At 42.3% G+C, this 15,006-nt stretch overlaps 1 protein-coding gene across 3 annotated transcripts in view; it reads left to right on the forward strand.

Moving 5' to 3' along the window:
* Positions 1–1,519: 1,519 nt before the first annotated feature.
* Positions 1,520–15,006, forward strand: part of TGFA (transforming growth factor alpha) — a 105,135-nt gene continuing 91,648 nt past the window's right edge. For 2 of the 3 annotated variants that reach the window (XM_002757649.6, XM_008980541.4), the window contains exon 1: positions 2,543–2,649. In XM_002757649.6, coding sequence (XP_002757695.2) covers positions 2,610–2,649 — 40 coding nt within the window. In that variant the 5' untranslated portion in view covers positions 2,543–2,609. Of the gene's footprint in view, positions 2,650–15,006 lie in introns of all 3 variants that reach the window. The other variant, XR_013526508.1, reaches the window with a different exon arrangement.

The following is a 15,006-nucleotide window of genomic DNA, read 5'->3' on the forward strand; positions in this document are numbered from 1 at the left end:
ACTCACATCAACTCAATGAGTTAAGCATTATCCTTATTTAAAATGTGGAAACCAAGGCAGCATAGCGTAGAAGCCAGCACATGAGCCTTGGAACCAGCTCGTTCTGCTTTCAAAATCGAGCTCTGCCCCTTGTTGGCTGTGTAATTCTGAGTAAGTTACTACATTCACTCAGCCTTGATTGTTCTCTTGTAAAAGGGAGATGGGATCTATCTCATAAAGATGTTGTGATGATTAAATGAGATATATAAAATGCAAAGCCAGAGCATCAGCAATTTAGGATATTAGGTTTCCTCCTTGTTCTATGACTAAATGTTCAAAAATCATTTCAATTTAGTTTACCAAAAAATGATCTTTATGTTAAAAAAAAAAAAAAACAACACTCAACCCTTGATTACCTGTTTGACTTGAATGAATTGGAAGGTTATAAAACTGCAGATATGGACCAGCTTTTGAAAATCTTGGAGGGGGAATTAATGATTTTCAAGCATTAGAATGTACTTTAATTTGGATACTCTTTAGTTTGCAGGATGGCAAATTATCTCTCCTTTTTTTTTTTTTTGAGACAGAGTCTTGCTCTGTCACTCAGGCTGGAGTGCAGTGGCACAATCTTGGCTCACTGCAACCTCCAATTCCCAGGTTCAAGCGATTCTCATTCCTCAGCCTCCCAAGTAGCTGGGACTACAGGTGCATGCCACTATGTCTGTCTAATTTTTTGTATTTTTAGTAGAGCTGGGATTTCACCATGTTGCCCAGGCTGGTCTCAAACTCCTGAGCTGAAGCAATCCACCCACCTCAACCTCCCAAGGTGCTAGGATTACAGGTGTGAGCCACTGAGCTTGGCCTACAAGTTACCTCTTGATTTAAAATATTTTCCAATCATGAAGGAAACAAACTCCTTGGCTCGATTCTGCTACTTCCTCCCACCTCTGACTTTGGGGCTAGGGGGCAGAGAGCATGACTCTCAGCCGGCTGCGCAGCCATCCTTCAGTCACAGTGAGCTTGATGTGCATGTTCCAGGAGGAAGCAAGGCGACAGGTCCATTCTCTAGTCCAGGGGAACAGGAGAAGGGTGGGGGAACCCCTGATTCCTCCCCTTCTGTAGCCAAGGCTGGCTACTTGAGGGAGGAGACAGGGAAACCACCAGAGCAGGTCAAGATTAACCTGAAGGAAGTGGGAGTCAGGGACAACCTGCTGAAGGAAGTGCGTGTGTGCTTTGTACATGCATGGTGTGGACCAAGGAAAAGACTTACCCTAAAAGAACAAAATATGCTCCGACAAATAAATATGTTGAAAGGTAAGATTTACAGTGGTGCTTCCTGCCCAAATGTTGAGCCTGGTGCTTCCATCTGGAAACTAGGCTGCTCTACTTACATGAAACAAACTGGGCAAAAGTCAATCCTGAGTGTCTGGACCTCCTGCCAAGTGAACAGCAAGAGATTCCAGGCCCAGCCGTCCCCACCCCCACCTCCAGGGAAAGTAGATCTACCCGGAGCAGCTAGGTCAGAGGGGGCAGGAAAAGAGGGTCAGTGTGTGAGCTCTAGGTACCTGGAGAATATGACTCTCCCGGGTGTACTGTCCCCTATGGATCTTCCACTCTTTACCCAGAATGTCTTCCCTCTATCCCCTCCACCTCCTCAAATTCGAACACCAGGGGCCACCTCAGAGCCACAAATCCTGAAAGGACCACCCAGGTGACTTGGGCCCACACACCCCTCTTTTGGGGTACACTTGGTGACACGCTAGCAGGCTCTTGGCCTCAGCTGGTGGTGCTGTATAACCAGATTCGACGTCGGCAGAGACCCATCTTTTTATCAACCCCAGGCCAGAGGTATGAAGACTGATGTTAACCATGTGGCCTGCCTGGGAGGTAAGGCTGCAGCGTTGCCAGAATTGATGGGGATGGGGCACGGTGGGAAACCTGGTTTAACAAATTCTTCACAAATTCGGGGGAGCACTTTCCACGAGCCAAGTCGGCGAAACAAGCCCTTTTCCAGGAGCGGCCCCTCGGTGCAGGTAACGGGCGCCCGGGCGGCTCCGCTCCGCCGCCTAGAGCCTGGAAGCCGCCACTGCGGCCCGGGAGGCTCCGGCTGCGCGGCTGGCGCCGACTCCTCACGCTGGGAGTCCGTGGCAGCACGGCGCTGGCAATCTGGGGTGGTGTCTCAAGTCAGGCGCTTCCTGCCTTTTCCTGGGCCCGGGTGCCCGGCTCGCGCCGCCAAGCTCCGGGATCCCAGGTCGCCCCGCCCAGCCCCGCCGCCCGCGCCCAGCTCGGTGCGCTCGGCGTCCCCGCCCCTTTCCCCAAACCCCCACCCTCTGTGCCCTCAGGGGGGCACCCCCGTCGAGGTGGGAGGGGGTCAGCCGTGCCCCGGTCGCCGAGTGGCGAGGAGGTGACGGTAGCCGCCTCCCTATTTCCGCCCGGCGGGCAGCGCTGCAGGGCGAGTGCGAGCAGAGAGGCGCTCGGTCCTCCCTCCGCCCGCCCGCCGGCGCCGGGGGCAGGCCCTTCCTAGCCAGCGCCTTTTTCCCCCGCACCGCGGCGCCGCTCCGCCACTCGGGCACCGCAGGTAGGGCAGGAGGCTGCAGCGCCTGCTGCCCGCCCGCCAGCCCGCACGTACAATGGTCCCCTCGGCTGGACAGCTCGCCCTGTTCGCGCTGGGTACGTACGCCGCCTGCGGCGCCCCCTGCGCCCCGCGACACCCTGCTTCCCCCGACCCCCCGAGTTCTCCTTTCCGGGGGTTTATGCGCCCGCCTGGGAGAGGGGAGAGAGGTGAATTGTCTCAATGGGTTGGCGCCTGGGAGGGAAGGAGAGTCATTAAGGATGACAAAGAGTAGACTGTCCGGACCAGCGCCCAGGCTTCCCGGGGAAAGTGGCTGCCTGGGCCGTGCGTGAGAATGCCTGGGAAGGGGAGGGAAGCGGAGTGTGAACGGGCTTGAACTTTAATCCGCGCGGCTGTCTGCTCAGACACATGCCCACACCTATATGCTTACCTGGCCGCCTCCGAGCCCAGCTCCGCCGGCGTCGCTGGCGTGTAGACCGGGCCGGAACCGGGACCGGCGACCGACCCTCTGGCTGGGTCTTGCCTGCGCCCCTGTGGCGCCCCCTTGCCCACCCCTAAGCCCCAGCGACCAGCAGAGGAGAGGTTTGCGATCCGCAGAGGCGCCCTCAATCTCCTTTCAGAGCTCTTGAGTTTTGGGGTAGGTTTTGGATTTTTGTGCGGATTAATGGTTCTTTTAAATAATTTCCCTGGGAGAAGTGGTTTTGGTGTCAGCCGAGGGCAGGAGTGAAACCCTAGACCTTGCGCTGCCAGTTTCCTTTGAGTTTGTTCTTGGAAATTAGGAGTGATGGAGAAGGGGAGGGGAAGTGAAACCCCTCTCCCGGGTCAGGTCTGCTGAGCGGTGCGTTATCCCGCAGCGAAGTACACAGGTCTGTCTGGGCGCGATGAGGGCGCAGCACCGCGCGCCTCCTGGCCAGCTCTTCCCCCTTGTGCTGCCGGGTCTCTCTGGTTTTGAGATAGCTGAGTAACAGCGCAGGTGTCCCGGTTATTGCTACAGTCTTCCGTGAAGCGTTCGCTCGATATGCCCGGAGTTTAACCCTGGATAGCCTGTGGCTCGCTACCGGGTGGTTAGAGTTTGTGGAAAGCCATGGAACCCCTCCCCAGAAATGCCCAGAGCCGCAGCCTCACCCAGCTCCGTGTACAACTTCAGGGGGTTCGCGGCCCCGCCTGCAACCCTTCCCTTGAAACGCTGATTAAAAACCGCAGCAGAAGGGGAGGCATCCTCTAAGAGAAATACAAGGCAGCGGTGGAACCGGATGCTCCCAGCTATGCCCTTACCCGAAACTCACCAGCAGGTGTCATGGGTATGAGGCTATGGGAGGCTTTTCCCCCACTTTTTTGAAGAATTACCTTTTTTGTTTGCATGTATTGACTGCTGCTCTGATTTCTGAGTTTTAGAAAAAGCAATAAAATATTACTAATACAATGGAAGCTTTCTGGATATAATTATCCGTTGTAATGTTTTTGTAAATAATAGTAGTAAGTAGTAGTAGTAACAGCTGACGCTATTCAGCACTTTGTGTCAGACAGTTCCAAGTGCTTTACATTTGTTAATTCATGCAGTTTTCAAACCAACCTGAGAGAAGGTATTAATATTATCCTCATTAAACAGCAGAAGAAAGTAAAGCACACAGGGTCCACAATAAGTAGTTGGACCAGGACTGTCAAAGAATGTGGAAGGAATGTGAATGTGAAGTGTTACCTGACTTGTGGTCATCATAGTCCCATCTCTCAGTTTTGGGACTTTGCCTTCAAGAGAGATTATATGGAATACCCTGGAACTTGGTGTTAAATTGGGCTTCCTTTTGAATTCCTGGGATCTCAAGGTGGTTATTAGGTAAAAATTAGAGGCAGGAAATGAGGAAGATCAGCACATTTGAGTAAGTGTTGGAAAGTTGTCCCTACACACCACGCTCCCATTACAGTATACTTGCCTATGAAGACTGCATTTATTTATCATGTAATTTTTCTCCATTGCCTGAATGTTCTTTTCAGCTTGATCTTTGTTTCCTTCCTTAAGAAGATGATGTATAAACTTTAAAAGATTGATCACTATGTAAAAGCTGGCTCGCACAGTTCCAAAATGTGAGCAAGTTGAAAACAGTGGAGAAAAAAAAGGCAGGAGTAACTTATACCACCAGTGAGGACTCCTTTTTATTTACACATCTTTAAAAGTAAAATCAGAGCCTTGAGTTCTGTACATTTACTAGAAATGCTGCCTCCCACACACAGCTTTACTTTGCACATTTCCTCCAAAGCTGCTTTCCCCTCTGGTTTTTCTTAAATAGTTGAAGGCAGTTCCAGGAGAATCAACTAGCGTTCCATTGCTACCCAAGATCTAGGAAACCTTTGTGGGGACAGTCTGAGAAGGAACTGGCTGTTAGGAGTCTCAGTTAATGTTCGATTACTTGGAACCTGAGCATTGATTAATGTTTCGAATAAGCGAATGTGAAGACTGTTGCCCAAATGGCAACACTGGAAACATAACCCATGTTCCTGTGGTAGCTTCCCTCCCATGTCAGGTTTCCATCACTGGCAGGCAGACCGCACAGGAGCTTGGCACTTCCAGTTACATTTCCTCCTCTGTGTTCACTGAGCAACATGTGTGACTTGGGCAAGTTACTTAGCTTTTCTGTGCCTTGTTTTTCTCACCTCTAAAATGGGGATATTAATAGGGTTGTTGAATATATTTAATATATTCAGAAGAGTGCCTGGTATGAGTAAGAGCTTAATCTTATCAGCATCACCTTTGTTGTTACTTTGAGCCCCATAGAATTTCAGACATCATTGCAGGTTATGTGAGTTGTACAACTGGGAGAGTTTGTAGGTTTTTGTTTATCTCATCTCCATGCTATTTACCATTCCTTAGAAAAATATCACCCAACCTAAAAACCTACCTAGGTAATTTCTGATGACTATTATTTGGCTGATGACAAATTCAAGCAAATGTGGAGGTTCTTTTAGACATCATGAATGCTTTAGTTTTTTATGCAAAGCATTTGTGTCTCCTCTTTAATGTTCAGTGATCCGTTGTTTGTTGAGGTTAGCTCTAAGTTCCAGTTTTCTCATCTGTAAAGTGGGAATAATAAAACTGTGTTCAGCTCACAGGCTGTTGTAAGATTCAAATGAGATGGTAAATATGGAAGCTATTTATAAACTAAAAACAAGGACTGCACACAAAATGCAATTGATTTTGTGATATGAAATAGTTTTATAATCCAGAGATAAGCTTTATTATTTTTATTGCAACTCCCATAAATAAAGACTGAATGTGGACCTAAAGAAGGGTGTCACAGGACCCAAAGTAGCATTAAGGATGGGCAGAGGTGAAATAGATCACCTTCCCTGTTTAAGTCAAGACTGAGGGACCAGCACGGGAACTGAAATAAGACTTTTTTTCCTCTATTACACGGACATGATGTCTTTCAGAGTAGACGGTGGAGGTTTTCCTAGGACACATGTTTTCCGTATTGGGCAGCTGTAATTAGGGACTGTTCGTTTAGAACGTGGCCTGTAAAGGTGTACATGGAAGTCTTAGAGGCCAAGTTTTCCATATTTGCTTTTCCAAATTTTGAGTTCCTCCGGATAAAGTGATCTTTCTGTAAATACTCAATGTCCCCTGCAAAGGGTACTTTTCTTATAGGAATAAATGATTCTTCTTGTTACTGTGGTAACATATGAAAAATAGATGCCTTTTCCATTAGGCCTATCTAAGGACCTTTTCAAAGTGTGTCTTGAACAAAGTCCTACTCTTTGCACGGCCCTCTAAAAGGGATGGGCAATGGGAAGAGGAGATTTGGTTAAGGAAAATGAAAATGGCTTGTACACACTGAATTAGGCCTCTTGTGCTTGGTGTCACACTCAAAATCTCTGTAGTATCTTCTACAGCTGGCCTTAAATCAGAATTACCTGGAGGGTTGTTTAAAATGGATTGCCAGACCCCCTCCGCTGCAATTGTGATTCTGTGGGTGGGAGGTTTGCATGTCTAACAAGTTCCCAGGTGTGGCTTATATTGCTGGTGGGAAGAGGGCAGAAGGGACCCTGGGAGAACCACTGCTCTTCAGTCCGTTGCTGTTAGGGAAACTTCTGGCTGAACCAATTGCATTTTACATGAAGTACATCCTGATGTTTGTAAATGCCACTATGAATTTACAGGCTATGATTAAAGGAGCGTCTGAGGCCTGTCTGGCTGACCAGGACAGAGTTGACACTCTTGCTGAGACCTTTTAATTGTAAGGGTTCTTGTTCTTTATCCATGGAAAATGTTAATGATCACGTTATTAAACTTAAGCTTACCAATGCTAATCATGTCACCTTTTCCTTTTTTCCCTTTGGATTGTCAAAAGCTGGCCATTGTTTTGCTGCCATTTCAAATATTTTTAATCACCTAATTAAAAAATATGAACATAGTTCTCTGCTGAAGAGCTAATATGTTTAAGATTGCACCTAGATAGAGAAAGATTGGGAGACTTTTACGGTGGCTTTGGGTTTTGTTTAGCCTTTTCTTCCCCCTATGAAATGTCAAGTACAAAAATCTTTCATAGACTCAAGCCAGAAATCTAGACTACCAAAACCATCTCTTAGGACCTCTTCAAGGCACATTCCCCTTAGAATAAAACGAAAAATCCAGGTAAAAACTGGGTAAAATAGTAAATTATGTTAAAAGATTTGTTGTACTGTGTATTACTTCAGAAATATATAGTTGCTACCTGGGCCTAGAAAAAGTTGGAAGTTTATTGAGATGTAATTGACTGTATTTTGCTGGTGCTCTAAGTCAGAGAAGGCAAATGTGTTTCACATGGAGTTGCTCCCCTAGTCAGGTGAATTCTATCCCCAGAACTTTTGGCTTTCATTTTTGTTGCTGTTGTCCCCTTACCGTGAAAGGCTTTCCATTCTCTCTGCCCTCATGTTTGTATCCTTGAAGTATTTACTGCTGGTTAGGCTTTCCTCAAGATGGAACCCCTTTATGCAACAAGCAGGCTGCCATTGCTTTGCCTGTTTTCATCTTGCCATCTTTTCTGGCTGGGAACCCTGGTAGCAGAGCCCTGGCCTTTCTGTGTTCTGGTTTGGATTAATGTTGGTTGGTGCCAAACCTGTCTCCTCAACCAGCTTGAGGGCTTCTTCCTCTTCATCTCTGTGTTTGGCACCTCTGAGCAGGTGCCAAAGCCTCAGCAGGGACCAGTAAGTATTTGATGACCTCTTGGGAACTCAGTGCAGGATACTCTGAGGTACTCAGTTGGCAAACACTTGGTGGTGTTAATGTTAATCCTGGAAAATTCTTTGTTATGACAATCAAGGGTGGTTGCATATAAAGTCTTGCATCACTAATGCTGGTAGTCTTCAGAATGGTGTTTTATTGTTTAAAAAAAATAGGTTATAATTCAATGTCTTCACAATTGCAAAAACATTTTTCTCTAGAACACTTGGAAAATTAAGACAAGTGTAAGAGAGTGTTTTGCTGACCTATAATTCCACCACTGAAAGATAACTGATTAACATTTTGTTTTAGAATCTGATGGATCTATTCTTTATAGTATACTATTATATAGATAGTATAAGTCTCTATTCTTTAAAAGCATATATGAATTCCAGTTGGTTCACACTGTTTAATGTACTTATTTTTGTAACTTAATCATAACAGGTTTTGTTTGTTTGTTTTTGAGCTGGAGTCTCACTCTGTTGCCCAGGCTGGAGTGCAGTAGCACCATCTCAGCTCACTGCAACCTCTGCCTCCTGGGTTCAAGTGATTTCCAATTAATTTTTGTGTTTTCAGTAGAAACAGGGTTTCTTCATGTTGGCTAGACTGGTCTTGAATTCCTGACCTCAGGTAATCCACCCGCCTCAGCCTCCCAAAGTGCTGGGATTACAGGCGTGAGCCACCACGCCCAGCCAACAAACATTTTTGTGTCATTAAACATTCATATATAACATTAGTAGTGGCTGGGAAATATTCCCTTGACTACATATGTTATAACAAATTTTGAAGCACTTTGACCATATAGATTTTTCCTATTTGTTAGTATTATGAATAATCCACATTGTTGTTAGGAATATTAACTGATAGAACTTTTTTTAAAGTCAGAATAGCTACAAATTTTAAGTGGGCATCACTTCTGAGTCATCAATTCCAGTTTTTTTTATATATCCTACATAAATACATGTTGTCATGTGCAAAGAAATATGTAGAAGATGGTGACTGCTGAATTGTTTGTAAGAACAAGTCACTAGTACCACACTCCTATAATTATTTAAGGAGATTTAAAAAATACGTTATTTTTCTATGTTGGTGCAATGATTTACTGTGTAGCTATTTAAAAGATTTAGCTATTAAAAGGTTTTCTGGCTAGGCAAGGTGGCTTACACCTGTAATCCCAGCCCTTTGGGGAGGCTGAGGCAGGCAGATCACTTGAGCCCAGGAGTTCAAGACCAGCCTGGGTAACATAGTGTGAGACTCCATCCCTGTGGCCAGATCAAAGATGGCAGAATAGGAACAACTCCAGTCTGCAGCTCCCAGCGAGAGACTCTCCTGATCTTTGCAAATAATAATAATAATTAGCAGAGTATGGTAGCACATGCCTGTAGTCCCAGCTACTTGGGAGGCTGAGGTGAGAGTATCAATGGAGCACTCACCTGTGACCTCCAGGAGGTTGAGGTTACAGTGAGTCATGATTGAGTCACTGCATTCCAGCCTGGCCCTGTCTCAAAGGAAAAAAAAAAAAAGTTTTCACTGGGATGGAGGGTAGGAGCACGTGTTGAAAAAGTACCTGTTGGGCACCATGCTTACTCTCTGGGTAACAATAAATCATACCCCAAACCTCAGAATCACACAACATACCCATGTAACAAACCTGCACATGTACCCCTGAATCTAAAAATAAAAGCTGACCTGACATTAAAAATAAAAGTAAAATAAAACAATGAAAGCTTTTCACAATATGCTAAATTTAAAAGGTCAGGTTCCAGTACTATATGTATAGTGTAGTGTCTTGCTCTGAATAGGTTAATTTTTTTGTAAGAAGCATATATTAAATTTATAGTGCCTAAAGCCAAGGAAGATAAGTAATATAACAGACATTCTTGTATATAAATGTTTTTCACATCTTTTAATATTTAGAATAAATTTCTAGAAATTGGCCTCTTCTCTCACTTTATTGACTCTTCCCTAACACTGTAAGTTAGATTTAACATTTGCCAAGTTGATTGGAGAAAAATAATCTCGGCTTAGTTTTCATATTTAGTATTTGTTAGGGTCAGTAAATTTGGTCATTTGTCATTTTGCTATTTGCATCTTAATCTTTAAAACATTTTTCTTATTGATTGATTATTCTTTTCTTGGAGTTTTATAATAACACTTTATATGAAAAGAATAGTAATCCTTTTCAGTTATATACTGCAAGTATTTTCCCCCATTTAGTTTTTAATCTCTTACTGTTTTGTTTATGGTATTTTAACATATCTAAGGTTTTTATTTTTATGTAGCAGAAACTATACATCTTTTCCCATTAGCTTTCCACCTTTACTGATATATTTAGGAAAACATTTTCTTATTCCAAGACACAGCCAATATTTTCTTACTTTTTTTCTTATGATTCTTTAGTGGTCTCATGTGTTATGAGATATTAAAATATTTTATAATTTTTCTAGGGTAGATTGTGAGCTGCAACTCATTTTTGTTTTTTGAAACAGTCAACCAGTTAGTGGTCTCAAATGCTATTTATGGAATAATCCCCTGTGGTTTGAAATTCCATTTTCATCATATGATAAATTCTGGGTTTTTTTTTTAACAACTAAAATAGTTTCTTTGTAAACTGATAAGATCTGGGACATACTGTAGCATAGGAACTAAGCACACAGGACTTGGAATCTCATCAACTCAATTCAAATCTCAGTTCAGCGCTACTAGAAGTTTAGCATGAGACACACTATGCTGCTGCTGCTGCTGCTGCTGCTGCTGCTGCTGCTGCTGCTTCTAAGTCTCCTTCCAACTTTTAAAAATATTTTTTAATTCTTGTGGGTACGTAGTAGGCATATAAATTTATAGGGTACATGAGATATTTTGATACATAGGCATCCAATGTATAATAATCACATCAGGATAAATGGAGCATCTATGACCTCAAGCATTTATCCTCCAATAATCCAATTAGACTCTTTTAGCTAATTTAAAATGTAAAATTAAATTATTATTGACTGTAGTCCCCTGTTCTGCTATCAAATGCTAGATCTTATTCTTTCTACTTTTTGCCCCTTTAACCACCTCCACTCCCCCACGCCTCCTCCTAACTACCCTATCCAGCCTCTGGTAACCAGCGATTCTACTCTGTCTCCATGAGTTCAATTGTTTTAATTTTTAGCTGCCATGAATAAGTGAGAACATGTGAAGTTTGTCTTTCTGTGCCTGGTTAATTTTCATATGCCAAATTCTTAAGTATTGGAATCTGTTTATGGAATTTCAGTTTGGTTCCATTATATTCCATTTTTGCCCTTATTATGAGTTCACTCATTTATTCTACAAATATTTATTAAGCACATATTCTATGCTGGGACCACTTCTAGATGCTAAGGATTCAGTCAAGAATGAGGTAGAGTTTCAGTTCTCATGGACCTCTGTTCTAGTGTGGGAGACATTTCCTCCTGCTATTATTCTAATTGGTTATTGCTGGTATATAAAAGCTTTTCTTTCATATTTATGTCTTAATGAGTTTTGTTAATTCTAATAGTCCCTCAGTTGATCCTCTTAGGTTTTCTAGGTAGACGATCATTTAAGCTTGTATATTTTAATCTCTTATTAAAGGTTCTAATATCTTATTAAATATTAAATTATTAATATTTTAATCTCTTATATTAAATATCTTATTTTAATTCCTTATTAAATATTAAATTATTAATATTTTAATCTTTTATTATAGTGCAGACTGAAACTTTAAGGGCATAGTTTCTTAAAAGGCAGTAGATATTCTTGTATTTTTCATGGCTTTCCGGATAATGTTTGTGCATTTAACAGTTAAGTATGAAGCTGAATTTTTTGTTATATATATATATATATATATATATATGTACATATACACACATTCTTTATGATGTTAAAACATGTTTTTCATCATAATTTACTAAAGAAGTTGGCATTTTTGTTTTGTTGGTTTTTTAAAGCAGGAGGCGATAATGTGTGGGGTTTTTCCCCCAAATGTTGTTACAGTAATGCCATTTCTCATCTCGAGAGTAAATGACATTGTAATTTGTAGCTGAGGCTGCTAAGCAGCATCTTGATGCTTCATTAAACTTTAAAATAAGTTAAAACCCCCAGATACAATATTGTGTCCGTTAGATGCACAACCAATGCTTATGTGAGAGAATTTATTGCTGGGTGTTTTTTGTTGCTTTTCTGTTGTGTTAAGATCAGTACTTCTGGGTTAAAATATTAGACTCTTACAGTGAGACCATATCTTCAGCTTGGGCTCCTTAGGGGCTTTAATCTGAGTTTGAATGAGGTCAGTAAAAATTCTCCTGGGTGCTCAGAGGGTAGATGTAGCTTTACTCTTTTTCGTCATCTCTGGCCAGGTCTGAGGCATTCTCTTTGTAATTACTTTACTTCCAAGGCGCATCAGAGATTAACTGGCTAAACAGTTCAGGTAACATGGTCACACAAAAGTGGCTAAAGCTGATAAACAAGAGGTTTGCAATTACACACTTTCCTCCCTTCCTTCTTCCAGTTCTTAGCAACTAACAAGGAAAACTCATATTTATGATACTTTTTTTGGTTGACAGAGCTTAAGATCTGTAACTTCTGCCATGGCAGCAGCCCTGAGGAATTGGTGTATGAATTATGGTGGACATAACCTGTCTATCTTATTTGTCACTGAGCACAGTTGGAAATTTGGGCTGGAACCCTTCTCACCTTGGGATGGTTTCTGGGTTTTAAGTTTTGCAATGGAGGAATGCATCATCAGGCCGGTCTGCGTGCTGTACACCCTCCCTGCCAGCAAATTTAAACAATGACAGATGTTTTTTGCACATAGGAGACCTCGGGTGTTATAATTAGGGTTTCAGGGGATGAATCATAGGTCCCTGAACTGGAATGAAAGCAAGCCTGGGGCCTGAGCAGTTTTTAGGAATGTGAGGTAAACTCTTAGATCACACAGATGGAGAATCCTTCTGGATTTGGACTCTCTCTGAATCCCGTCAAGCACTCTCCTCCCCCAACAAAAGAAACCCTCAAAACAAGCACACCCCTATGCTGGCCACAGCGCCAGCCACTTCTCATTCAAAGAACACATGCATCCTCTGCTGCCATCTCCCCATGTGAGCTCTTCACCACATGCTCCTTTTCCACCAGCCTCAGTTAAATCCTGCACTTTGTTTTCCCAAAATGAAGCTGAAATCAGAATCTGCAAACAGGGTGTAAAAACACCCCCAAATTGACTCACCAGAGACATCCTCTTACTAGATTTCACTAGCAGGTGTCTTACCAGCCTTCTTTCTGGGCAAGGATACAGATATTTATATAGTCACTTTTTTCCCCTCACAACTTTGCTAGACTCTGTTTTAAAATCTGCTTTTTGCTTACAGTATGTGGAGAAAATATTTCTGTGGCAAACATATATCTATAAACTGTTAATTTTTTGTGGCTACAGTGTATTCTGTTATATAACTCTGCCACTTATTAATCCATCCCTTATTGATGGAGATATAGATTGCTTTAAACTTTTAAATATTCAAACCTGAAATGAAAATTCTTGCCACTGAGTTAGTACCAGCATTTTAGAATTATTTTCTACAGATGAATCACCAGAAATTGACCACTAGGTCAAAAGTTTCCCACTTTTTTTTGTCTCTTAATATATGTTGACGGTCTGCTCTCTAGAAAAGCTGTACACATTTATAATTCTATTGTCTATGTATGAATGCCTATTTATTGCCAGATTTGCTCATTGTGAATATTATAGTTTTCTAGACTTTGCTAATTATCTTGGCGAAATGGTATCTCATTGTTTTAATTCGTATTTCTTTGGTTTTCAGAAGATTGAATCCTGCTTCGTGTTTGAGTATTCAAACTTACTTTCTTGTGAGTTACCTGTTTGTGTCCTTAGGCCATGTTTTGGGTAGGTTAGTGATTTTATTACAGATTTATAAGCAGTTTTTAAAAATACACACTGAAAGTATTTTGTCATCTTACTGTTTAAATTCATGTGAGTTATATTTGGGCTTATTAAAAGTGTGATTTTTGTTTTTAACCTTTAGGGACTAAAAAAATCTGTTCATAATTCCTTTTTGATATTTACTTTTGTATAATGCGTAGTCTTGGGGTAGAAAGGATTTTCTGTGACTCTTTGATCTCTAATTTTCCCTCATACCTTTATGTATTTACCTTCAAATCTAAATTTTAGTTCTTTGAGTATGTATTTTGGTGTAAGATGTGGGATAAACATCTAACAAATAATGACCCAGTTATTCTAACACCATTCATTGAACAGTTTATTCTCCACTCACTGATTTCAAATCTCACTTTGTCAGTTGATACATTCTTAGGAGCACTTGGTCTGTCTGTCGAGTTTCTGTTCTCTCCCATTGATCTGAGGATCACGGCTATAATGAACCACTCTTATAAGATGGAATGTGTTATTGTACCAGAAAATTAAGGCAGAAAATATTGAGAACCAGGAAGATAAAGTGTATTATGATGGATACCCATCACTTCTAACCCTCATGATGAGACCTTGACTTCCCTCCTACCTAGGAGGTGCTGAAGAGAAGGATTACTTACCACATTTCTCTCTCTGGAAGGAAAGGCTGGTGGTTTACTTCATTCCCCGGCTTGCCCAGAGACTGGTGGGCACTGGGTCTCAACGGCACGGAAAGGCAGGGTAAACCTGCTTATCCTCTCTCCTGTTGTTTCTGGAACTTCGTGCTCTGCAAGAATTGGGCCAGGTCATGAGGCAGGCCTGCAATCCTCCACATTCTAGTGAACTCTGAGACTATTTTCGTGTCCCCTTCTCAAATGGGAGTACTAGTGTGGAGTACGCCATGGCGTATGTGGAAACCACAGACCACACCTGGCATGGGAACAACTGGAGAATGAAAAAGGAACTTAACTGTCAAGTCCTAACATTGTTTTCTATATTAAAACAAACTCAGATATGTTAATGAATAGACTAAAAGATTGAAATATCAAAGTTGTCTGGGTGTGGTGGCTCATGCCTGTAATCCCAGCACTTTAGGAGGCCAAGGTGGGCAGATCACTTGAGGTCAGGAGTTCAAGAGAAGCCTGGCCAATATGGTGAAACCCCAACTCTACTAAAAATATAAAAATTAGCCGGGCATGGTGGCAGGTGCCTTTAATCCCAGCTACCTGGAGGCTGAGACAGGAGAATTGCTTGAACCTGGGGGGCAGAGGTTGCAGGAAAAAAGAAAAAAAGAAATATCAAAGAATTATCAAAGTTAATTTTTAGGATAAAAGATAA

The sequence above is a fragment of the Callithrix jacchus genome, chromosome 14 (assembly GCF_049354715.1).
Source record: "Callithrix jacchus isolate 240 chromosome 14, calJac240_pri, whole genome shotgun sequence".
Lineage (NCBI taxonomy): Eukaryota > Metazoa > Chordata > Mammalia > Primates > Cebidae > Callithrix > Callithrix jacchus.